General features: G+C 42.7%; 2 protein-coding genes and 1 long non-coding RNA gene across 4 annotated transcripts in view; 2 read left to right on the top strand and 1 right to left on the bottom strand.

Moving 5' to 3' along the window:
• The window catches only part of ccr9a (chemokine (C-C motif) receptor 9a), a 10076-nt gene extending 9209 nt beyond the window's left edge, over positions 1–867 (bottom strand). Inside the window, exon 1 of the mRNA XM_051953865.1 lies at positions 762–867. The gene's annotated coding sequence lies outside the window, so the exon portion shown is untranslated. The remainder of the gene's footprint in view (positions 1–761) is intronic.
• The window catches only part of LOC110963066 (uncharacterized), a 9058-nt gene extending 13 nt beyond the window's left edge, over positions 1–9045 (top strand). The window contains exons 1-5 of one of the 2 annotated variants that reach the window (XR_007944426.1): positions 1–58; positions 281–355; positions 827–909; positions 1658–2119; positions 8528–9045. The exon at positions 1–58 is cut by the window's left edge and continues 13 nt beyond it. This is a non-coding gene — a long non-coding RNA (uncharacterized LOC110963066). Of the gene's footprint in view, positions 59–280; positions 356–826; positions 910–1657; positions 2125–8527 lie in introns of both variants that reach the window. The other variant, XR_007944427.1, reaches the window with a different exon arrangement.
• Positions 9046–9076: 31 nt separating this feature from the next.
• On the top strand, positions 9077–11327 carry si:dkey-154p10.3 (zinc finger protein Xfin; the record flags this gene model as incomplete). The annotated part of the gene is made up of 6 exons (XM_051953910.1): positions 9077–9560; positions 9639–9699; positions 9938–10048; positions 10126–10259; positions 10843–10966; positions 11040–11327. Coding segments are annotated over 6 exons (1068 nt in total), but the record flags the coding sequence as incomplete, so codon positions are not given.
• Positions 11328–18204: the final 6877 nt, after the last annotated feature.

Consider the following 18204-nt stretch of genomic DNA (forward strand, 5'->3'; position numbering starts at 1 on the left):
TGTGACCTCCTTCTGATGGTGGTCACTATGGTGACTGCTGCCTTGATTTAACGTCTCGGTGGGTTTTATCGGTTTGTTGTGGGATTAAAGCGAGTTTAATACTTTATTTAAGGTGCTTAATGAGTTTATTCCAGACTGAAAGGATTTTATTTGATATGTTGCTGCTAAATAACCAGCAGAAATGTACTTTAGACACAAATATGACGTTTTTATTAGTCGGATTACTGAAGTTTGAAGAGGATTTTATCTCTTTTCTTGCTCTTTTTTAAACGTCCTTCAGGTGGCGCTACAGCGGCAGTCCGACTGGGCGGCAGAAGAAGAAGACGTGGTGATGGATGTAAACAAATAGCTGCAGGTGAGTTTCTGTAAAACTTCGGGGTTTCACCTGTAAACTGATTTACTGAAGATGTTTGTGCTGAACATAGAAACACGAAGCCGCTCCGTCTGATTAACTGCTTCTAGCACCGTTAGCTTCCTGACAGTTAAACTCCCTGTTAGCATGTTAGCTCAGCGTTAGCATGCTCACCAGAGTTAGTTTCTGTCGTTTTAAAATCTAAAAATCAAAGAGGAGTGTGGCGCAGTTGCCTCCATTAGCTCTCTGGTGATGTTTTAGATGTTGTGATATTTTGGAGAAAAAAAGTTTATAAAAGCCTCACAGTATTATTAATAAGTTTGTTATTATGCGTTCAACAACTATTTTAGAATTTATTTATTAATGAAATAGAATACACTGTAAAAAAACAAAAACAAAACGTGTTTACCGTACAGTTCCGGTGTTCCAGTTTAACTGGTGATCTGATTAACTGGTGATAGTTTCCGTCTCCAGATGTTTCGTCGCAGATTCTTCAAGACTAGACCTGGATGTGTGTGAAAGAAAGATACCAGATGAAGAAGACCCCGCTGAAAAACGTCGGCATCACTACTTAATAAAGTCTATATGCATTTAAATATAACCTACAGACAGGAAAAAGAAATGTGCAGGCGAAAAAAAACATGTATTTTTCAAGTATGGTGAGAGGATTGGAAACGATGTTATCCAGCAGTAAAATTAGAGACCACAGTCTGATCATGCCACTGATCAGTCCATAAACGCCCCTCTTCATCCACAGAGATCTTTGTCATTCTGTCAGGTGTTTAACACCTGGTGATTGTTTAGGGAACACGCCCAGGTTAACTGGGGATAGTCACAACTTGTCACAACAAGAAATGCCGGTTAGGACTGAACAAGTTTTTATTGTTTTCTGAGTGACTGGTTCTAACAGCGTGGTCCCAGTTTGTTCTGATGTATTTTATCAGGTCCAGCTGGTGTTCTGCTGGTGTTGTTCTGATGTTCTGCTGCATGTTGTTCTGATGTTCTGCTGGTGTTGTTCTGATGTTCTGCTGGTGTTGTTCTGATGTTCTGCCCCGTGTCGTTCTGATGTTCTGCTGGTGTTGTTCTGATGTTCTGCTGGTGTTGTTCTGATGTTCTGCTGGTGTTGTTCTGATGTTCTGCTGGTGTTGTTCTGATGTTCTGCTGCATGTTGTTCTGATGTTCTGCTGGTGTTGTTCTGATGTTCTGCCCCGTGTCGTTCTGATGTTCTGCTGGTGTTGTTCTGATGTTCTGCTGGTGTTGTTCTGATGTTCTGCTGGTGTTGTTCTGATGTTCTGTTACCTGCAGAGTTAAACGTCCAATCAGCGACCGGCGATGTCGTGGGTGAAGCAGCGGTACCGTGACATCAGCCCCGTGACCCTGCAGGTGGTGGGTGGAGCCGTGAGCTCCAGTCTGTACTGTGGGGAGGTGGAGGGGCTCCTCGGGGCAACGGTGGGGCTGGTGGAGTCCTTCCTGGTGGAGCTCTATCGCTGCAAACTCTGTCAGTTCACCTGCGGCCTGAAGGCCTCCATCAGCAGCCACCTGCTGCTCAGGCACCGCCCCCTTCCCTCACCTGTCTGGAGGGCGAGGCTGAGGGCGGGGAAGAGGTGGAGCTGCAGCGGGGGGCATCGCCTTATCAGCTGGACCTGAACGGAGAAACGAAGCAGAGTGACGAGGATGAGGACTTCCTGCTCTACAACATGCTGGACAACATGAGCCCGCCCACCTGTGACATCAGCACTGAGGGGGGGCTGCAGGTCGCACACACCTGTGAGGTGACACCCCTGACACACACACACACACACACACACACACACACACACACACACACACACACACACACACACACACACACGTTTGTTTTTCTATACCGGTGGGGACTTACCATTGACTCCCATTCATATCTAACTCCTAACCCTAACCCTAACCTTAACCATCACCAAATCAATGCCTAACCCTAAACAAACGTTTTTGCACTTTTACATTTTTTATTAACAACAATATGGCCAAGAAAACGGTGTTGCCACCCGTGGGGACCTCATTTTAGGTCCCCACCGTAAGACAAGTCCCCACCTTTATAGCAAATAGTCAGGTCAAAGTCCCCACCGGTACAGCAGAAACAAGTACACACACACACACACACACACACACACTGGTTCTTTACCAATGATCAGAGTTCTACCTTCAGACTGGGAATGTTTCCAGAGTCCTTAGAGGAGAACGTCTCCTGGACAAAGTTCTAACCTAGGTAAAAAGGCCATTTGTCATTATTTCAGCTTGAGGGTTGGAATACAATAATTGAACCCATTTTAAGAAGTTGCATTTGATTCCAAATTTTTCCATAACTTCAAATAGGTACTGCCATTCGATTCTATCGAAGGCTTTCTCAGCATCCATTGCAATTAAAGCATGGTCAGCACTCCCATTTTTCTCATAAATCATGTTCATCACTCTTGGAATGTTGTGGAACCCCTGTCGCCCTCGTATAAAACCACTCTGATCACAGTGAACCATCTTTGACAATAACACTTCTAGTCTCCTTGCTAATGCTTTACATAAGATCTTGTAGTCATTGTTCAACAATGAGATAGGTCTGTATGAGCTGCACTGTGTTGAGGGCTTGTTAGGGTTTAATAACAGAGTAATTGTAGCTACATTAAGTGATGGAGAAAGAGTCCCGCAACTAAACGATTCTTGATACATATCTAATGAAGGTTGAGCTAATTTGTCTTTGAATATTTTAAATATTTCCATTGGTATTGCGTCAGGTCCAGGAGTTTTACCACCACTCAAATTTTCAATGGATTTAATGATTTCTTCAACTGTTAAATTGCATTCAAGACTGGCTACATCATTATCTTGTAAATTAGGAAAATCCAGTTGAGCCAAAAAATCATTCTGTTTTGTTGAAACTGAGTTAGAGCACTCTGAGGTATATAAGTTTTGATAAAAAGTGCGAAAAGTATCATTGATTTGTTTGTGATCCATAATCAACTGTCCTTTAACTGCAAGTATGGAATTAATTGTTCTTTCATTCTGAACCTGTTTAACGCGCCAAGCCAAGATTTCACTCGCTTTTTCACCCTGCTCATAAAACGATCGCTTCAGCCTCAACAGACTTTTTGTAGCTTTATTTACTGACAGGATGTTGTATTTGGCTTTTAATTTATTTAATTCTAAAATTAGAGAATTTGAGCTAGAAGCATTTCTGAATATTACTTCTTCAGTTTCTTGTGGCTCCAGATATCAACCAGATTATATTCTACCATAGATTGTAGTATTTCCTTTCTTGTTTGTTTTTGTGCCGAATCAATTCCAGTAGATCTGTCTATATTAGGGTAAAGAGTACAATTAAAGTCAGCCCCAATAATTAAAAAACCTGGAAGTGGAGCCAGAGAGAGGAATAGATTTCTAAAAAACATTGGAACATCGTTGTTACACCCAGATACAGTGCCTTGTGAAAGTATTCGGCCCCCTTGAACTTTTCAACCTTTCGCCACATTTCAGGCTTCAAACATAAAGATAGAAAAGTTTAATTTTTGTCAAGAATCAACAACAATTGGGACACAATCGTGAAGTGGAACGAAATTTATTGGATATTTTAAACTTTTTTAACAAATAAAAACCTGAAAAGTGGGGCGTGCAATATTATTGGGCCCCCTTGCATTAATACTTTGTAGCGCCACCTTTTGCTGCAGTTACAGCTGAAAGTCTCTTGGGGTATGTCTCTATCAGTTTTGCACATCCAGAGACTGAAATTCTTGCCCATTCTTCGTTGCAAAACAGCTGGAGCTCAGTGAGGTTGGATGGAGAGCGTTTGTGAACAGCAGTCTTCAGCTCTGCCCACAGATTCTGGATTGGATTCAGGTCTGGACTTTGACTTGGCCATTCTAACACCTGGATACGTTTATTTGTGAACCATTCCATTGTAGATTTGGCTTTATGTTTTGGATCATTGTCCTGTTGGAAGATAAATCTCCGTCCCAGTCTCAGGTCTTTTGCAGACTCCAACAGGTTTTCTTCCAGAATGCTCCTGTATTTGGCTCCATTCATCTTCCCATCAATTTTAACCATCTTCCCTGTCCCTGCTGAAGAAAAGCAGGCCCAAACCATGAGGCTGCCACCACCATGTTTGACAGTGGGGATGGTGTGTTCAGGGTGATGAGCTGTGTTGCTTTTACGCCAAACATATCGTTTTGCATTGTGGCCAAAAAGTTGGATTTTGGTTTCATCTGACCAGAGCACCTTCTTCCACATGTTTGGTGTGTCTCCCAGGTGGCTTGTGGCAAACTTCAAACCAGACTTTTTATGGATATCTTTGAGAAATGGCTTTCTTCTTGCCACTCTTCCATAAAGGCCAGATTTGTGCAGTGTACGACTGATTGTTGTCCTATGGACAGACTCTCCCACCTCAGCTGTAGATCTCTGCAGTTCATCCAGAGTGATCATGGGCCTCTTGGCTGCATCTCTGATCAGTCTTCTCCTTGTTCGAGGTGAAAGTTTAGAGGGATGGCCGGGTCTTGGTAGATCTGCAGTGGTCTGATACTCCTTCCATTTCAATATGATTGCTTGCACAGTGCTCCTTGAGATGTTTAAAGCTTGGGAAATCTTTTTGTATCCAAATCCGGCTTTAAACTTCTCCACAACAGTATCTGGGACCTGCCTGGTGTGTTCCTTGGTCTTCATGATGCTCTCTGCACTTTAAACAGAACCCTGAGACTATCACAGAGCAGGTGCATTTATACGGAGACTTGATTACACACAGGTGGATTCTATTTATCATCATCAGTCATTTAGGACAACGTTGGATCATTCAGAGATCCTCACTGAACTTCTGGAGTGAGTTTGCTGCACTGAAAGTAAAGGGGCCCAATAATATTGCACGCCCCACTTTTCAGGTTTTTATTTGTTAAAAAAGTCTAAAATATCCAATAAATTTCGTTCCACTTCACGATTGTGTCCCACTTGTTGTTGATTCTTGACAAAAAATTAAAATTTTATATCTTTATGTTTGAAGCCTGAAATGTGGCGAAAGGTTGAAAAGTTCAAGGGGGAGGAATACTTTCACAAGGCACTGTAAATTGACTAAGTTTAACCTTTGTGATGCTATTTGACATTCAACAATAAGATATCTACCAAACTTGTCACTTACAGCGTTAATGAGATTGAATGGAACAGTGTTGTGAATAAACGTGATTAAAGAATGAGAGTTATGTGATGAGTGAAAAACATGGCCTGGCCAGCGCCTTTTAACTCTATCAATATTTTCAGCAGTAAGGTGTGACTCTTGTAAAAATATGATATGTGCCTTAATTTGTCTAATTCTATTCATTACTTGTTTAAGCCTAGTTAGTTTGTTTAATCCCCTTACATTCCAAGAGGTTATTTTTAGAGCTGGTGAAACAGGCATTTAAATAGCAAGAAAAACAGAAATGTCCAAGTCTGCCATTAAAAAGGAAAATGGGGAAAGGAAAGGGAAGGAGCAGGGCGGTGCAAACAGAAAAAACATTAGAACATAATTAACAAAGGTGCATTTAAACGGGAGCATCTGACCCAGAAAAATAAAGCATAAAAAGACCAGGCTAAAGGCCTTGGATGATCCACCAAAAGATAACTTAGTAGAGGAGCAGCAAAACACTGAAACTGGCATAACAAAGCCACTCCTTCAAATTAGAAAAGGAAGAGTTATTAATCTTGTACCACCAAAATAAAAGAAGGCACCAGACCATAATATCTCGTACATAAAGCAATCTTACATTGTAGTTAATGGCCTGAAATAATGTGCCGATTGAGCGACCATAATTATCATGTCAGTTTTACCGGTATGCGCCATTGCAGTTCAGGTACTGTTCTCCTCTAGTCCATTCGTCTTAAGCTGCTGCACAAAGAGACTTGCTTCCGAGGGGGTGTCAAACACACGTCAACTTCCTTGATGGGTGATCAACATCTTTGCCGGATAGATGATGCCAAAGCGCAGATCCTGGATGTGGAGGGTTGACAGCTGTTTCTTAATCGGGTCGAACAGTCTCCGTTGTTTGCGGAGGTCCCCTGAGAAGTCTTGGAAGAGCATCACTCTCTTGGCTTCATAGAGGACGGTGCCCTTTAATCTTGCAGCCCTCATGACTCGAACTTTGTCTGAGAAGTTGAGAAACTTAATTATTACTTCTCGGGGTCATGCTATTGAATCTGCATCGCGAGGGCTCCCAATTCTGTGTGCCCTCTCAATCGAAAGCGGTCCGGGAAAGTTTTCAGCACCAAGCACCTCGGGGATCCATCTAGACAGGAAAGTGCATATGACCCTGCCTTCTTTTCTCTCTTGTAGACCCACCAAACCAATGTTATTTCTTCGGCTTTGGTTTTCCAGGTCCTCCACTTTACGTGTCAGTGCGTCTAGTTCCGCTTTCATTGAGCTGTTAGCATCTTTCAAAGTAGTGACGTTGTCCTCGTTTGTACCAATTCTGTCCTCTGCCAGAGAAACACGGGCTGCCATCAGCTTTATGTCACCTCTCACAGCCTTTATTTCAGCGAGCATCGCGTCAAACCTTCTCCCGAAATCTTCTTGCATCAGTTGAAGCGTGGATGAGGGGATAAGTTCGCTGGTGTTAGCTTCCGAAGTTAGCTCAACTTCCACAGCTTCATTAGCATGCTGCTCCGCGTCGTGAACCAAGTCAGATTTTGGTGTTTTTAAAGCTTGTTTTGCCGATTTCGGAGGCATTTTGTAATTCTTTATTGAAAAGTGCTCCCTGTAAAGTTAAAAAATGTCCTATATTCAGTCAAATTGGTGTTGAAATCTTGCAAAATCAGGAGCGGCGCTGCCACATGTCTGTTCAGTGGTGACCCATATCCGGTCTAACTTTCTCCAGGTGTCGGTAGGTCTATTCTAGAACTTTCTCCAGGGGACGTTCTCCTTTCCTGCTTCCGGTCTTTAAGTCTCACAAGTTTAGTCTCACTTAGAACATTCCAGGTTATTGAAGTCCAGAGAGGTGGTCCAGATTTATCACTTTTTAATGGACTTTTTCCATCATTTCTGAGCCTCAGAACTTCATCAGTCCAGCAGATAGAACCATGACATTTAGGAGGAGAAACATCTGAGTTCTGGTAAAAACTGACACCAGATCAGTTTAAATCCATCCAGGATCTCAGTCTGAAGACAGTTGAGATGTGGCGAATTTTGGACAGTTTTTGAATCATTTTGGACAAATTTTCATGTCATTCTGAACTTATTTTCTGTAATTTTGGATAATTTCTGAGTCATTCTCTGTCTTTTCTGAAGCATTGTGGACTGATTTTGTGTCGTTCTGCAAATTTTCAGTCAGTTTGGATCATTTTATATCATTTTGGGTGAATTCTGACTCATTTTCAACAGTTTTCACGTCAGCTTGGGGTTTTCTCATCATTTTGGATCATTTTTGTGTCCTTAGGATCATTTTCAGTCATTTTGGACAGTTTTCATGTCATTCTGGTCCTCACCTGGATGGATTTAAACTGACAGCAGATCAGCTGAAATCCATCCAGGTGTGTGAGTCTGAACACTGGATCTGGTTTCTGTTTATTTTCTCTAGAACCAGCCTACTTTCTACAACAGGATCATCTACAGACATGATTCATTCTGTGGAAAAAACTTTCTAATAAACTCAGATTTTCTGCTGTTCATGTATGTAGAGTTTTGAAATGATAAGATAAGATAATCCTTTATTACTCCCCGTTTCCGGGGAAATTTCCCATGTTACAGCAGCATACATCATACAACAATAGGAACAATAAACAACAGTATAATGATCATCATAATAACAATCACAATATGTTCATGAGTGTAGGATGGGAAAGGTGGCTTATGGAATGATGTGAAGTACCGAGAACTGTGCATATTATGTGGTAAGGGATTGTGTGAAGCAGTCCATTTTTGTGTAAACATCATCCAGTGATGCTGATGTTATAAAGTCTTGCAGCAGATGGAATGAATGATTTGCGATAGCGTTCCTTCTTGTAGGTTAAGTGTCTCAGTCTGCTGCTGAAAAAGCTACTTAGAGACTCCACAGTGTCATGCAGTGGGTGAGAGGGGTTGTCCCTGATGGATGTGAGCTTTGCCAACATCCTCCTCTATGGAGTCCAGGGAACAGTCCAGCACAGAACCGGCCCTCCTCACCAGTCTGTTCAGTCTCTTTCTGTCCCTCTCAGAGCTCCCTGCTCCCCAGCAGACCACTGCATAGAAAACAGCAGACGCTACCACAGAGTCATAGAATGTCCGGAGCAGAGTCCTGCTCACTCCAAAGGACCTCGGTCTCCTCAGCAGGTGGAGACGACTTTGGTCCTTCTTGTACAGGACCTCTGTGTTGTGTGACCAGTCCAGTTTGTTGTTGAGGTGAACACCCAGGTATCTGTATGAGTCCACTATTTCAGTGTCCAAACCCTGGATGTTCACCGGTGCAGTCTGAGGTGTCCTCCTCCTGCAGAAGTCGATGGTCATCTCTTTCGTCTTACTGGCGTTGAGCTGCAGATGGTTTCGCTCACACCAGTCGACAAAGTCAGAGATGACTGTCCTGTTCTCCATCTCATCCCCATCAGACACACACCCTATGAGACGTAGAATGAAGTGTTTTCAATAATCTGATGCTTCTTTCTGTTTTTATGGGGATTTCTTTAAACCCCTGCTGTTAGTTCTGGTTCTGGTTCTGGTATGTTTTCTGAGCATCCGTCCGTCCGTCTGCAGGTCAGCACTCTGTTTGAGGAGGACTCGTCCATCTTCCCTCTGAAGAGGAGCTCTGTGGACCTGTCCTGTCCCATGGACCCCCCCTCCACCCAGGAGCAGATGGCGCAGTCCGCTCACCTCATGACTCTGGGTCTCTGTCGGATCTCCAAACCTCCCCCTCCTCCCTCCACGTCCTCCCCCGTCCAGAACCCTCCTCCCCACCAGACGCCGGCTCCACCCCCGGCAGGCTGTCGTGTCTCCTGTGTCCGCTGACGCTGCCGTCCCGCCGGCTGCTGGACGTCCACGTCAGGTCCCACCGTCCTGCCGGCGGCTTCAGCTGCATCTGCTGCCGATGGACGGCCGACAGCTGGGAGGAGCTCCAACCTCACTGGAACATCTGCAGGAGGAGGAGGAAGGAGGAGCTGGGAGACAGGAGGAGGAGGAAGAGGGCGGCCTGTCGAAGGACGTTCAGGAACACCGCAGCACGAAACGCTCCGACTCACAAACACAGCAGATCCTCAGGTCAGCCTCAGTCCTCCTCATCACCATCATCATCAGTAACCCAGAACGTTGCTCATGCTGGAGATGATTGGCTTTCAGATGAATGGAGAGAGCAGCTGACTGGACGAGCTGAAGGGAAGGAGGCAGTGCGACTCGACAGGTAAACTAAAGGAAATGAACTTCTGCCAGAGAACAAATCTGAGCAGAGTCTCCAGATGTTCTCACAAAGTCTGATGAAGACCCTCAGAAAAATTATGATGAATGAAGAAAAGATGTTTTAAACTCGAGAGAATCGGATGAGACATGTTTAATATGTGATCAAATGTTTTTAAATCTGATCAGACGCGTTTAAAGTCTATAACACCGTTCTGATTATTAATACTTGATGTTTCCAGAAGAGCTCCGGCTGATTCGCTGCAGAACGTCTCAGAGACCAAGAAGAAGACCAGGAGGAAGGAAGGGATGGAGGGTTCAGAGCAGCCAGGCTTCACCTGCTCTCTGTGTCACGGGTAACACCTGCAGGAAGCAGCAGCTACCTGGGGCCGCCCTGATTGGTCCATTCAGTTGTGATGTTTCTTCTCTACAGGAAGTTCTCCTCAAAGCTCACTCTGAGGCGTCACCTGGGCGTCCACGGAGGAGACAAGCCCTTCACCTGTCCTCACTGCACCTACAGCAGCAGACTGAAGGCCTCGCTGCTGCAGCACCTGAGGACTCACACAGGTAACACACACACCTGAGGACTCACACAGGTAACACACACACCTGAGGACTCACACAGGTAACACACACACCTGAGGACTCACACAGGTAACACACACACCTGAGGACTCACACAGGTAACACACACACCTGAGGACTCACACAGGTAACACACACACCTGAGGACTCACACAGGTAACACACACACCTGAGGACTCACACAGGTAACACATACACCTGAGGACTCACACAGGTAACACACACACCTGAGGACTCACACAGGTAACACACACACCTGAGGACTCACACAGGTAACACACACACCTGAGGACTCACACAGGTAACACACACACCTGAGGACTCACACAGGTAACACACACACCTGAGGACTCACACAGGTAACACACACACCTGAGGACTCACACAGGTAACACACACACCTGAGGACTCACACAGGTAACACACACACCTGAGGACTCACACAGGTAACACACACACCTGAGGACTCACACAGGTAACACACACACCTGAGGACTCACACAGGTAACACATACACCTGAGGACTCACACAGGTAACACACACACCTGTGTGTGTTGTGTCCAGGTGAGAAGCCGTACAGGTGTGCTGAGTGTCCATACGCGTCCATCGATCGCAGCTCTCTGCTCCGCCACAGTCGGACCCACAGCCAGGTGAAGCCGTACAGGTGTCAGCACTGTGATTACAGCAGGTAACACTCGCCGGACACACACTGCTGTGATTGGACCGCGATTGTCATGGTAACAGTCATTTCTCTGTCTCAGCATCCAGAAGAAGAGTCTGGACCTCCACGCTCGCCGCCATCACACCGGGGAGGCGTTCCCATGCCAACAATGTGACTACTCCAGTCCGGACCGCCAGCTGCTGCTGAGACATGTCCGCCGACACCACGCCCCCTCTCATCACGCTGCGCTCTGATTGGACCGCTCGAGGCCCACAGCGGACCTGAGACTCTGATTGGCTGTGTAGGAGGCACGGGGTCTGATGATGGAAGCAGGAAGTGTTTTATGGTAGCTTTTTTACTTCAAAATAAAAGACGTTTGTGCGATGAAGCAGCTGTTGGCATGACTGATTTTGTTTGCCTTGTTTTGTGTACATGTATGTACAGCACTTTGGGTCAATCGGTGGTGGTAAGTGCTATACAAATAAAGCTGGATTGGACTGGATGGTAACACTGACAGGATGTAAACAGAGCAGTCAGATCATCACAGCATGATGAAGAATAATGTTCTAATGTCGTCATGTATCCTGTCTCCAGATGGTCCTGGTTCCTGCTCTGACATTAAAGTTCACCCACAATCACCTTTTTAAAGTTTGTCCAGCTTCACATGGAATTATTCAAAAGTTGTTGACAGTTGAAAACTTGTTCCAAGGGTTAGGGTTAGAGTTACCTTCTACTCTAGAACTTTCTCCAGTTGTCCGTAGGTCTACTCTAGAACTTTCTCCACTTGTCAGTAGGTCTATTCTCGAACTTTCTCCAGCTGTCGGTAGGTCTACTCTAGAACTTTCTCCAGTTGTCGGTAGGTCTACTCCAGAACTTTCTCCAGCTGTCGGTAGGTCTACTCTAGAACTTTCTCCAGTTTTCAGTAGGACTACTCTAGAACGTTCTACAGTTGTCGGTAGGTCTACTCTAGAACTTTCTCTAGTTGTCGGTAGGTCTACTCTAGAACTTTCTCCAGGTGTCGGTAGGTCTACTCTAGAACTTTCTCCAGTTTTGAGTAGTACTACCCTAGAACTTTCTCTAGTTGTCAGTAGGTCTACTCCAGAACTTTCTCCAGCTGTCGGTAGGTCTACTCTAGAACTTTCTCTAGTTGTCAGTAGGTCTACTCTAGAACTTTCTACAGTTGTCGGTAGGTCTACTCTATAACTTTCTCCAGGTGTCGGTAGGTCTACTCTATAACTTTCTCCAGGTGTCGGTAGGTCTACTCTATAACTTTCTCTAGTTGTCGGTAGGTCTACTCTAGAACTTTCTCTAGTTGTCGGTAGGTCTACTCTAGAACTTTCTCTAGTTGTCGGTAGGTCTACTCTATAACTTTCTCTAGCTGTCGGTAGGTCTACTCTATAACTTTCTCTAGTTGTCGGTAGGTCTACTCTATAACTTTCTCTAGCTGTCGGTAGATCTACTCTATAACTTTCTCTAGCTGTCGGTAGGTCTACTCTAGAACTTTCTCCAGGTGTCGGTAGGTCTACTCTATAACTTTCTCCAGGTGTCAGTAGGTCTACTCTAGAACTTTCTCTAGTTGTCAGTAGGTCTACTCTAGAACTTTCTCCAGGGGACGTTCTCCTCTATGGACTTCAAGGACCTGGAACTCTGGAGATATTCCCAGTGTGAAGGTAGAACTCTGATCACTGATAAGGAACCAGGTGGTTGTGAGGAACTTTTAGCAGACATGGTTGACTTGAACAAATAGTAGTGATGTCACTTTCTGCCTGTGTTGCTGTTTGTGGTAGTCAACAGTCTGAGCAGCTGATTGGTCAACCTGCTGACCCCGCCCCCCTGAGATTAAGCAGCTTGTAGAGGATAATCCCTCCCACACCCTGAACCAGGTGAACTAACCCACAGTGTCTCCATGGCAACACGCCGGTAACCAGCCCTGATCTCATTTATTAAAAGTTGCTGGATCAGTTTAATCCTTGCCATGTGAAACAGGAAGCTGAACGTTGGAGCTGCTGATCATGTGCAGAGTTCAGGAGGATGAAGGAGAGCAGATGAACCTTCAGACACGTGTTCAGCTGAGCAGCTACCAGGTGGAGACACTTATTCAACATGTTTTATTCAAAAAAGTGTTTCATCAGATCCTGGAGAACCAGAACCTTCCTCCTACTGGTTCTGGTTCTCCAGGACTGACTCAGCTGAGACCAGAGATGTTCACAAGTCTTTTTTTGCAAGTCCAAGTCAAGTCTCAAGTCTTTGAGGGGTGAGACTTGGTTAAGTCTCAAGTCTTTGGTCATGAGTCCAAGTCAAGTCTCAAGTCTCTATAATAATAAAATAATATAAAAATAATTTTCTCATGTCTCTTCTTATTTTAATGAGCCTTCTATCATCTGCTGCTATTCGGTCTTCTAAGAATGTTGCACAGCTAAATCTAAGAAATTCAAAGCATCTACTGTATTATTATCCCTCCTTTATCTACTAACATAAAATATCAGTATTGATTAGTTGTTTGTTATATGGTCACTTTAAACAGGGGACTGCAATGCAATACGAAGAAAACACGCAATGAATGATTTACTTTAAAGGAAACTGTATTCTTCCAACATTCTCTTAATACACTGGGTAAACATTAACAAGCTTGTAGGTGTCTTATAACTACAGCTAATAACAACAACAACAACAGAAATACAATTTTCCACATTGATCTTCACTGGGCTTTGACTTGTCAATTACTTCATGTTACGTACTCTTCTGCAGTGTTTGATGGCAGTTAACTTGGAGTATTAGATCTTGACTATCAGTTCCTAAGTAGACAGAAAAAGGCATTAATTTAACCTTTTGTTGTCAGATTTTTTTTAAATTCAATAAAAAATTGTTATACTTTGATGTAAACCCTGTCTCATCTGTGATGAGTTTTGTGGATTATTTGACAGGAATGTTAACTCAGGTTTGCTTTGTGACTTAAAAAAAACACGAATTTCCAAAAGTTAACCCACGTTAGCCCAGTACTAATATTATTTAGACATTAACTGTTCAGTTTATTGTCCAAGGGGCCTGTTAAAAGAGCTGTATGATGTGTAAAGCCAGTAAAGTCTCTTCTGGCCAAGTCTTCACCACACTTCACTACAGTATGTACTGTTCCTGCACCTGGATACCTAGAAAAGTATTAGGCAACAGCATGGTTACATTTCAAAAAGATCAAGCTGGACAATGTCCTTGCAGTAAGCCTGGCTCGGTGAGGACGCATTATTAGCCCTCCGTGACCGAATACCCTCTCCACTGGTGCACTGGTGGCAGGAACAGGGAGCACTCTCATAGCCACAAGAGAGAGACTTTGGCATGCCTCTTCCAGAACTCTAGGCAGTCCATTCTTCTTCGTCTGAGGTCACCTGGATGTAGCGAATGAGCTCAGCCCTGACAGATGATACATGGTCACCCTTCTTGTTGTTTTTCCTCCTGTAGCCAGTGAAAAGGCGTGGTGTTTTAGCAGGTGGCTCATCCTTATCATCTTCTCCACTACTGCTCTCAGCAAGTATAGTGACTTTCTGAGCCTCAGCCAAGACAAGGTCTGAAACAGTTGCACACGAATCATGGTGAGTTACAATATTATGATGTTAAATGATATACACTACTCACAAAGATGGTTAAGTTAATGAACGATAAGTAAGCGTGAATGAGATTTTACTGATGTTATTGAAAGTGAGAAAAGATTTGTGTGCCTGAAATTTGGGAGTAGGAGGAAATGTAGACAATGTACCGCATTAAGCATTAATTTGGTGTCTGAGAACTTCAAGTCCTGAATGATTCATAATATGATGTGTTTGGAAACGGTGTGCACTCACCTACCTATTATCATCTCCTTCAGCTGACTCTTGACTTCATCTGGTGCAAGGACATCTTGCTCTAGCCAAAAAAAGCAAAATGATGGATCGAGAAGTGCAGACATCATATAGACCATATCTCCAAATGGAAGATCTCCTGCAGGTTGAGCTGCGTCATCCATTCTGACATTTGCAAAGATCCCCTGGAAACGGCACTGCAGTGACTTCTGGAGAGCTTTCACAAAACCGCCCAGGTGTGGAGTTGCATTCAGCATACTGCTGAGGTGGCTGTTGAGTGAGAGAACGCAAGGCAGAGCTGCACTGAGAGTCACCACTTTCTCCTCTTGTGTGAGGTCTGTTGCTTGAAGAAATGGGGCCAAAATTTCCACAAGCTCTTTCAGCTGACTCAATTCTCTTGCTGATAGGCACAGGCCTTTATGTCCTTGGGCATCCAGAAGAGTATTTAGGCTGTGAGGGTCCAGGTCAATGATTGACTCCACAAGGCGGAGAGTTGTACTCCATCGGGTTGACACAGCAGAGGGGTTTTAGAGGATAAATGTAGTATTAGAGGGTAAATGTAGTATTAGAGGATAAATGTAGTATTAGAGGGTAAATGTAGTGTTAGAGGGTAAATGTAGTGTTAGAGGGTAAATGTAGTGTTAGAGGGTAAATGTAGTATTAGAGGGTAAATGTAGTATTAGAGGATAAATGTAGTGTTAGAGGATAAATGTAGTGTTAGAGGGTAAATGTAGTATTAGAGGGTAAATGTAGTATTAGAGGATAAATGTAGTGTTAGACGGTAAATGTAGTGTTAGAGGGTAAATGTAGTATTAGAGGATAAATGTAGTATTAGAGGATAAATGTAGTGTTAGAGGGTAAATGTAGTATTAGAGGATAAATGTAGTGTTAGAGGGTAAATGTAGTATTAGAGGGTAAATGTAGTATTAGACGGTAAATGTAGTGTTAGACGGTAAATGTAGTGTTAGAGGGTAAATGTAGTATTAGAGGATAAATGTAGTGTTAGAGGGTAAATGTAGTATTAGACGGTAAATGTAGTGTTAGAGGGTAAATGTAGTATTAGAGGATAAATGTAGTATTAGAGGATAAATGTAGTGTTAGAGGGTAAATGTAGTATTAGAGGATAAATGTAGTGTTAGAGGGTAAATGTAGTATTAGAGGGTAAATGTAGTATTAGACGGTAAATGTAGTGTTAGACGGTAAATGTAGTGTTAGAGGGTAAATGTAGTATTAGAGGATAAATGTAGTATTAGAGGATAAATGTAGTGTTAGAGGGTAAATGTAGTATTAGAGGATAAATGTAGTGTTAGAGGGTAAATGTAGTATTAGAGGGTAAATGTAGTATTAGACGGTAAATGTAGTGTTAGACGGTAAATGTAGTGTTAGAGGGTAAATGTAGTATTAGAGGATAAATGTAGTGTTAGAGGGTAAATGTAGTATTAGACGGTAAATGTAGTATTAGAGGATAAATGTAGTGTTAGAGGGTAAATGTAGTATTAGAGGATAAATGTAGCATTAGAGGGTAAATGTAGCGTTAGAGGGTAAATGTAGCATTCGAGGGTAAATGTAGTATTAGACGGTAAATGTAGTGTTAGAGGGTAAATGTAGTATTAGAGGATAAATGTAGTATTAGAGGGTAAATGTAGTATTAGAGGATAAATGTAGTATTAGAGGGTAAATGTAGTATTAGAGGATAAATGTAGCGTTAGAGGGTAAATGTAGCGTTAGAGGATAAATGTAGCATTAGAGGGTAAATGTAGTATTAGAGGGTAAATGTAGTATTAGAGGGTAAATGTAGTGTTAGAGGGTAAATGTAGTATTAGAGGATAAATGTAGTATTAGAGGGTAAATGTAGTATTAGAGGGTAAATGTAGTGTTAGAGGGTAAATGTAGTATTAGAGGGTAAATGTAGTATTAGAGGGTAAATGTAGTGTTAGAGGGTAAATGTAGTATTAGAGGATAAATGTAGTATTAGAGGGTAAATGTAGTGTTAGAGGGTAAATGTAGTATTAGAGGGTAAATGTAGTGTTAGAGGGTAAATGTAGTATTAGAGGGTAAATGTAGTGTTAGAGGGTAAATGTAGTGTTAGAGGGTAAATGTAGTATTAGAGGGTAAATGTAGTGTTAGAGGATAAATGTAGTACTAGAGGAAAAATGTAGTGTTAGAGGGTAAATGTAGTGTTAGAGGGTAAATGTAGTGTTAGAGGGTAAATGTAGTACGAGAGGATAAATGTAGTACAAGAGGATAAATGTAGTATTAGAGGATAAATGTAGTATTAGAGGGTAAATGCAGTATTAGAGGGTAAATGTAGTATTAGAGGGTAAATGTAGTATTAGAGGGTAAATGCAGTATTAGAGGGTAAATGTAGTATTAGAGGGTAAATGCAGTATTAGAGGGTAAATGTAGTATTAGAGGGTAAATGCAGTATTAGAGGGTAAATGCAGTATTAGAGGGTAAATGTAGTATTAGAGGGTAAATGCAGTATTAGAGGGTAAATGTAGTATTAGAGGGTAAATGTAGTATTAGACGGTAAATGCAGTATTAGAGGGTAAATGTAGTATTAGACGGTAAACGTAGTACGAGAGGATAAATGTAGTATTAGAGGATAAATGCAGTATTAGAGGGTAAATGTAGTATTAGACGGTAAATGTAGCATTACAAGGTAAATGTAGTATTAGAGGATAAAGTTATGCTAACTTACATACTGTTTGAATTTTACTGCTAGCTATATATGGAGTATGTTTAATGTCAGAGCCGTACATCATCAGAGTAAACTATGAGTCAGTTTTCAATGTTAGCTTATACTTTGTCTGTGTCACATATCCTGTCATACATGTATCCAAATGTGTGTTGTGTTTTCCTTGCTTTCTCACCCCTCCCTCTTCTCCCATCCCTCCCCCTTGCCCTCCTCTGTCCCTCTCAACCCCCCCAGCCAGCAGGCAGATGGGTCCCCCCTATATAGAGCCGGGTTCTGCTCGAGGTTTCTTCCCTGTTAAAAGGGTGTTTTCCTGCCACTGTCGCCTTTGGGCTGCTCTGGGGGTCAGGCATTTGGGTTCTGTAAAGCGTCTTGAGACAATTTGACTGTAATTGACGCTATATAAATAAAATTGAATTGAATTGAATTGAAACGTAGTATTGGAGGATAAATGTAGTACTCGAGGGTAAATGTAGTATTAGAGGATAAATGTAGTACTAGAGGGTAAATGTAGTATTACAGGGTAAATGTAGTATTAGAGGGTAAATGTAGTACCACAGGGTAAATGTAGTGATAAGATAATCCTTTATTACTCCCCTTGTCCGGGGAAATTTCCCATGTTACGGCAGCATATATCATACAGTAGAGCGACAATAAGCAACAGTAGACATTAATCATCATAGTAAACAGTAATCATAATAACAATCCCAATATTTTCAAGAGTGTAAGATGGAAAAAAA

This window comes from Acanthochromis polyacanthus, chromosome 9 (assembly GCF_021347895.1).
Source record: "Acanthochromis polyacanthus isolate Apoly-LR-REF ecotype Palm Island chromosome 9, KAUST_Apoly_ChrSc, whole genome shotgun sequence".
NCBI classification, from domain to species: domain Eukaryota; kingdom Metazoa; phylum Chordata; class Actinopteri; family Pomacentridae; genus Acanthochromis; species Acanthochromis polyacanthus.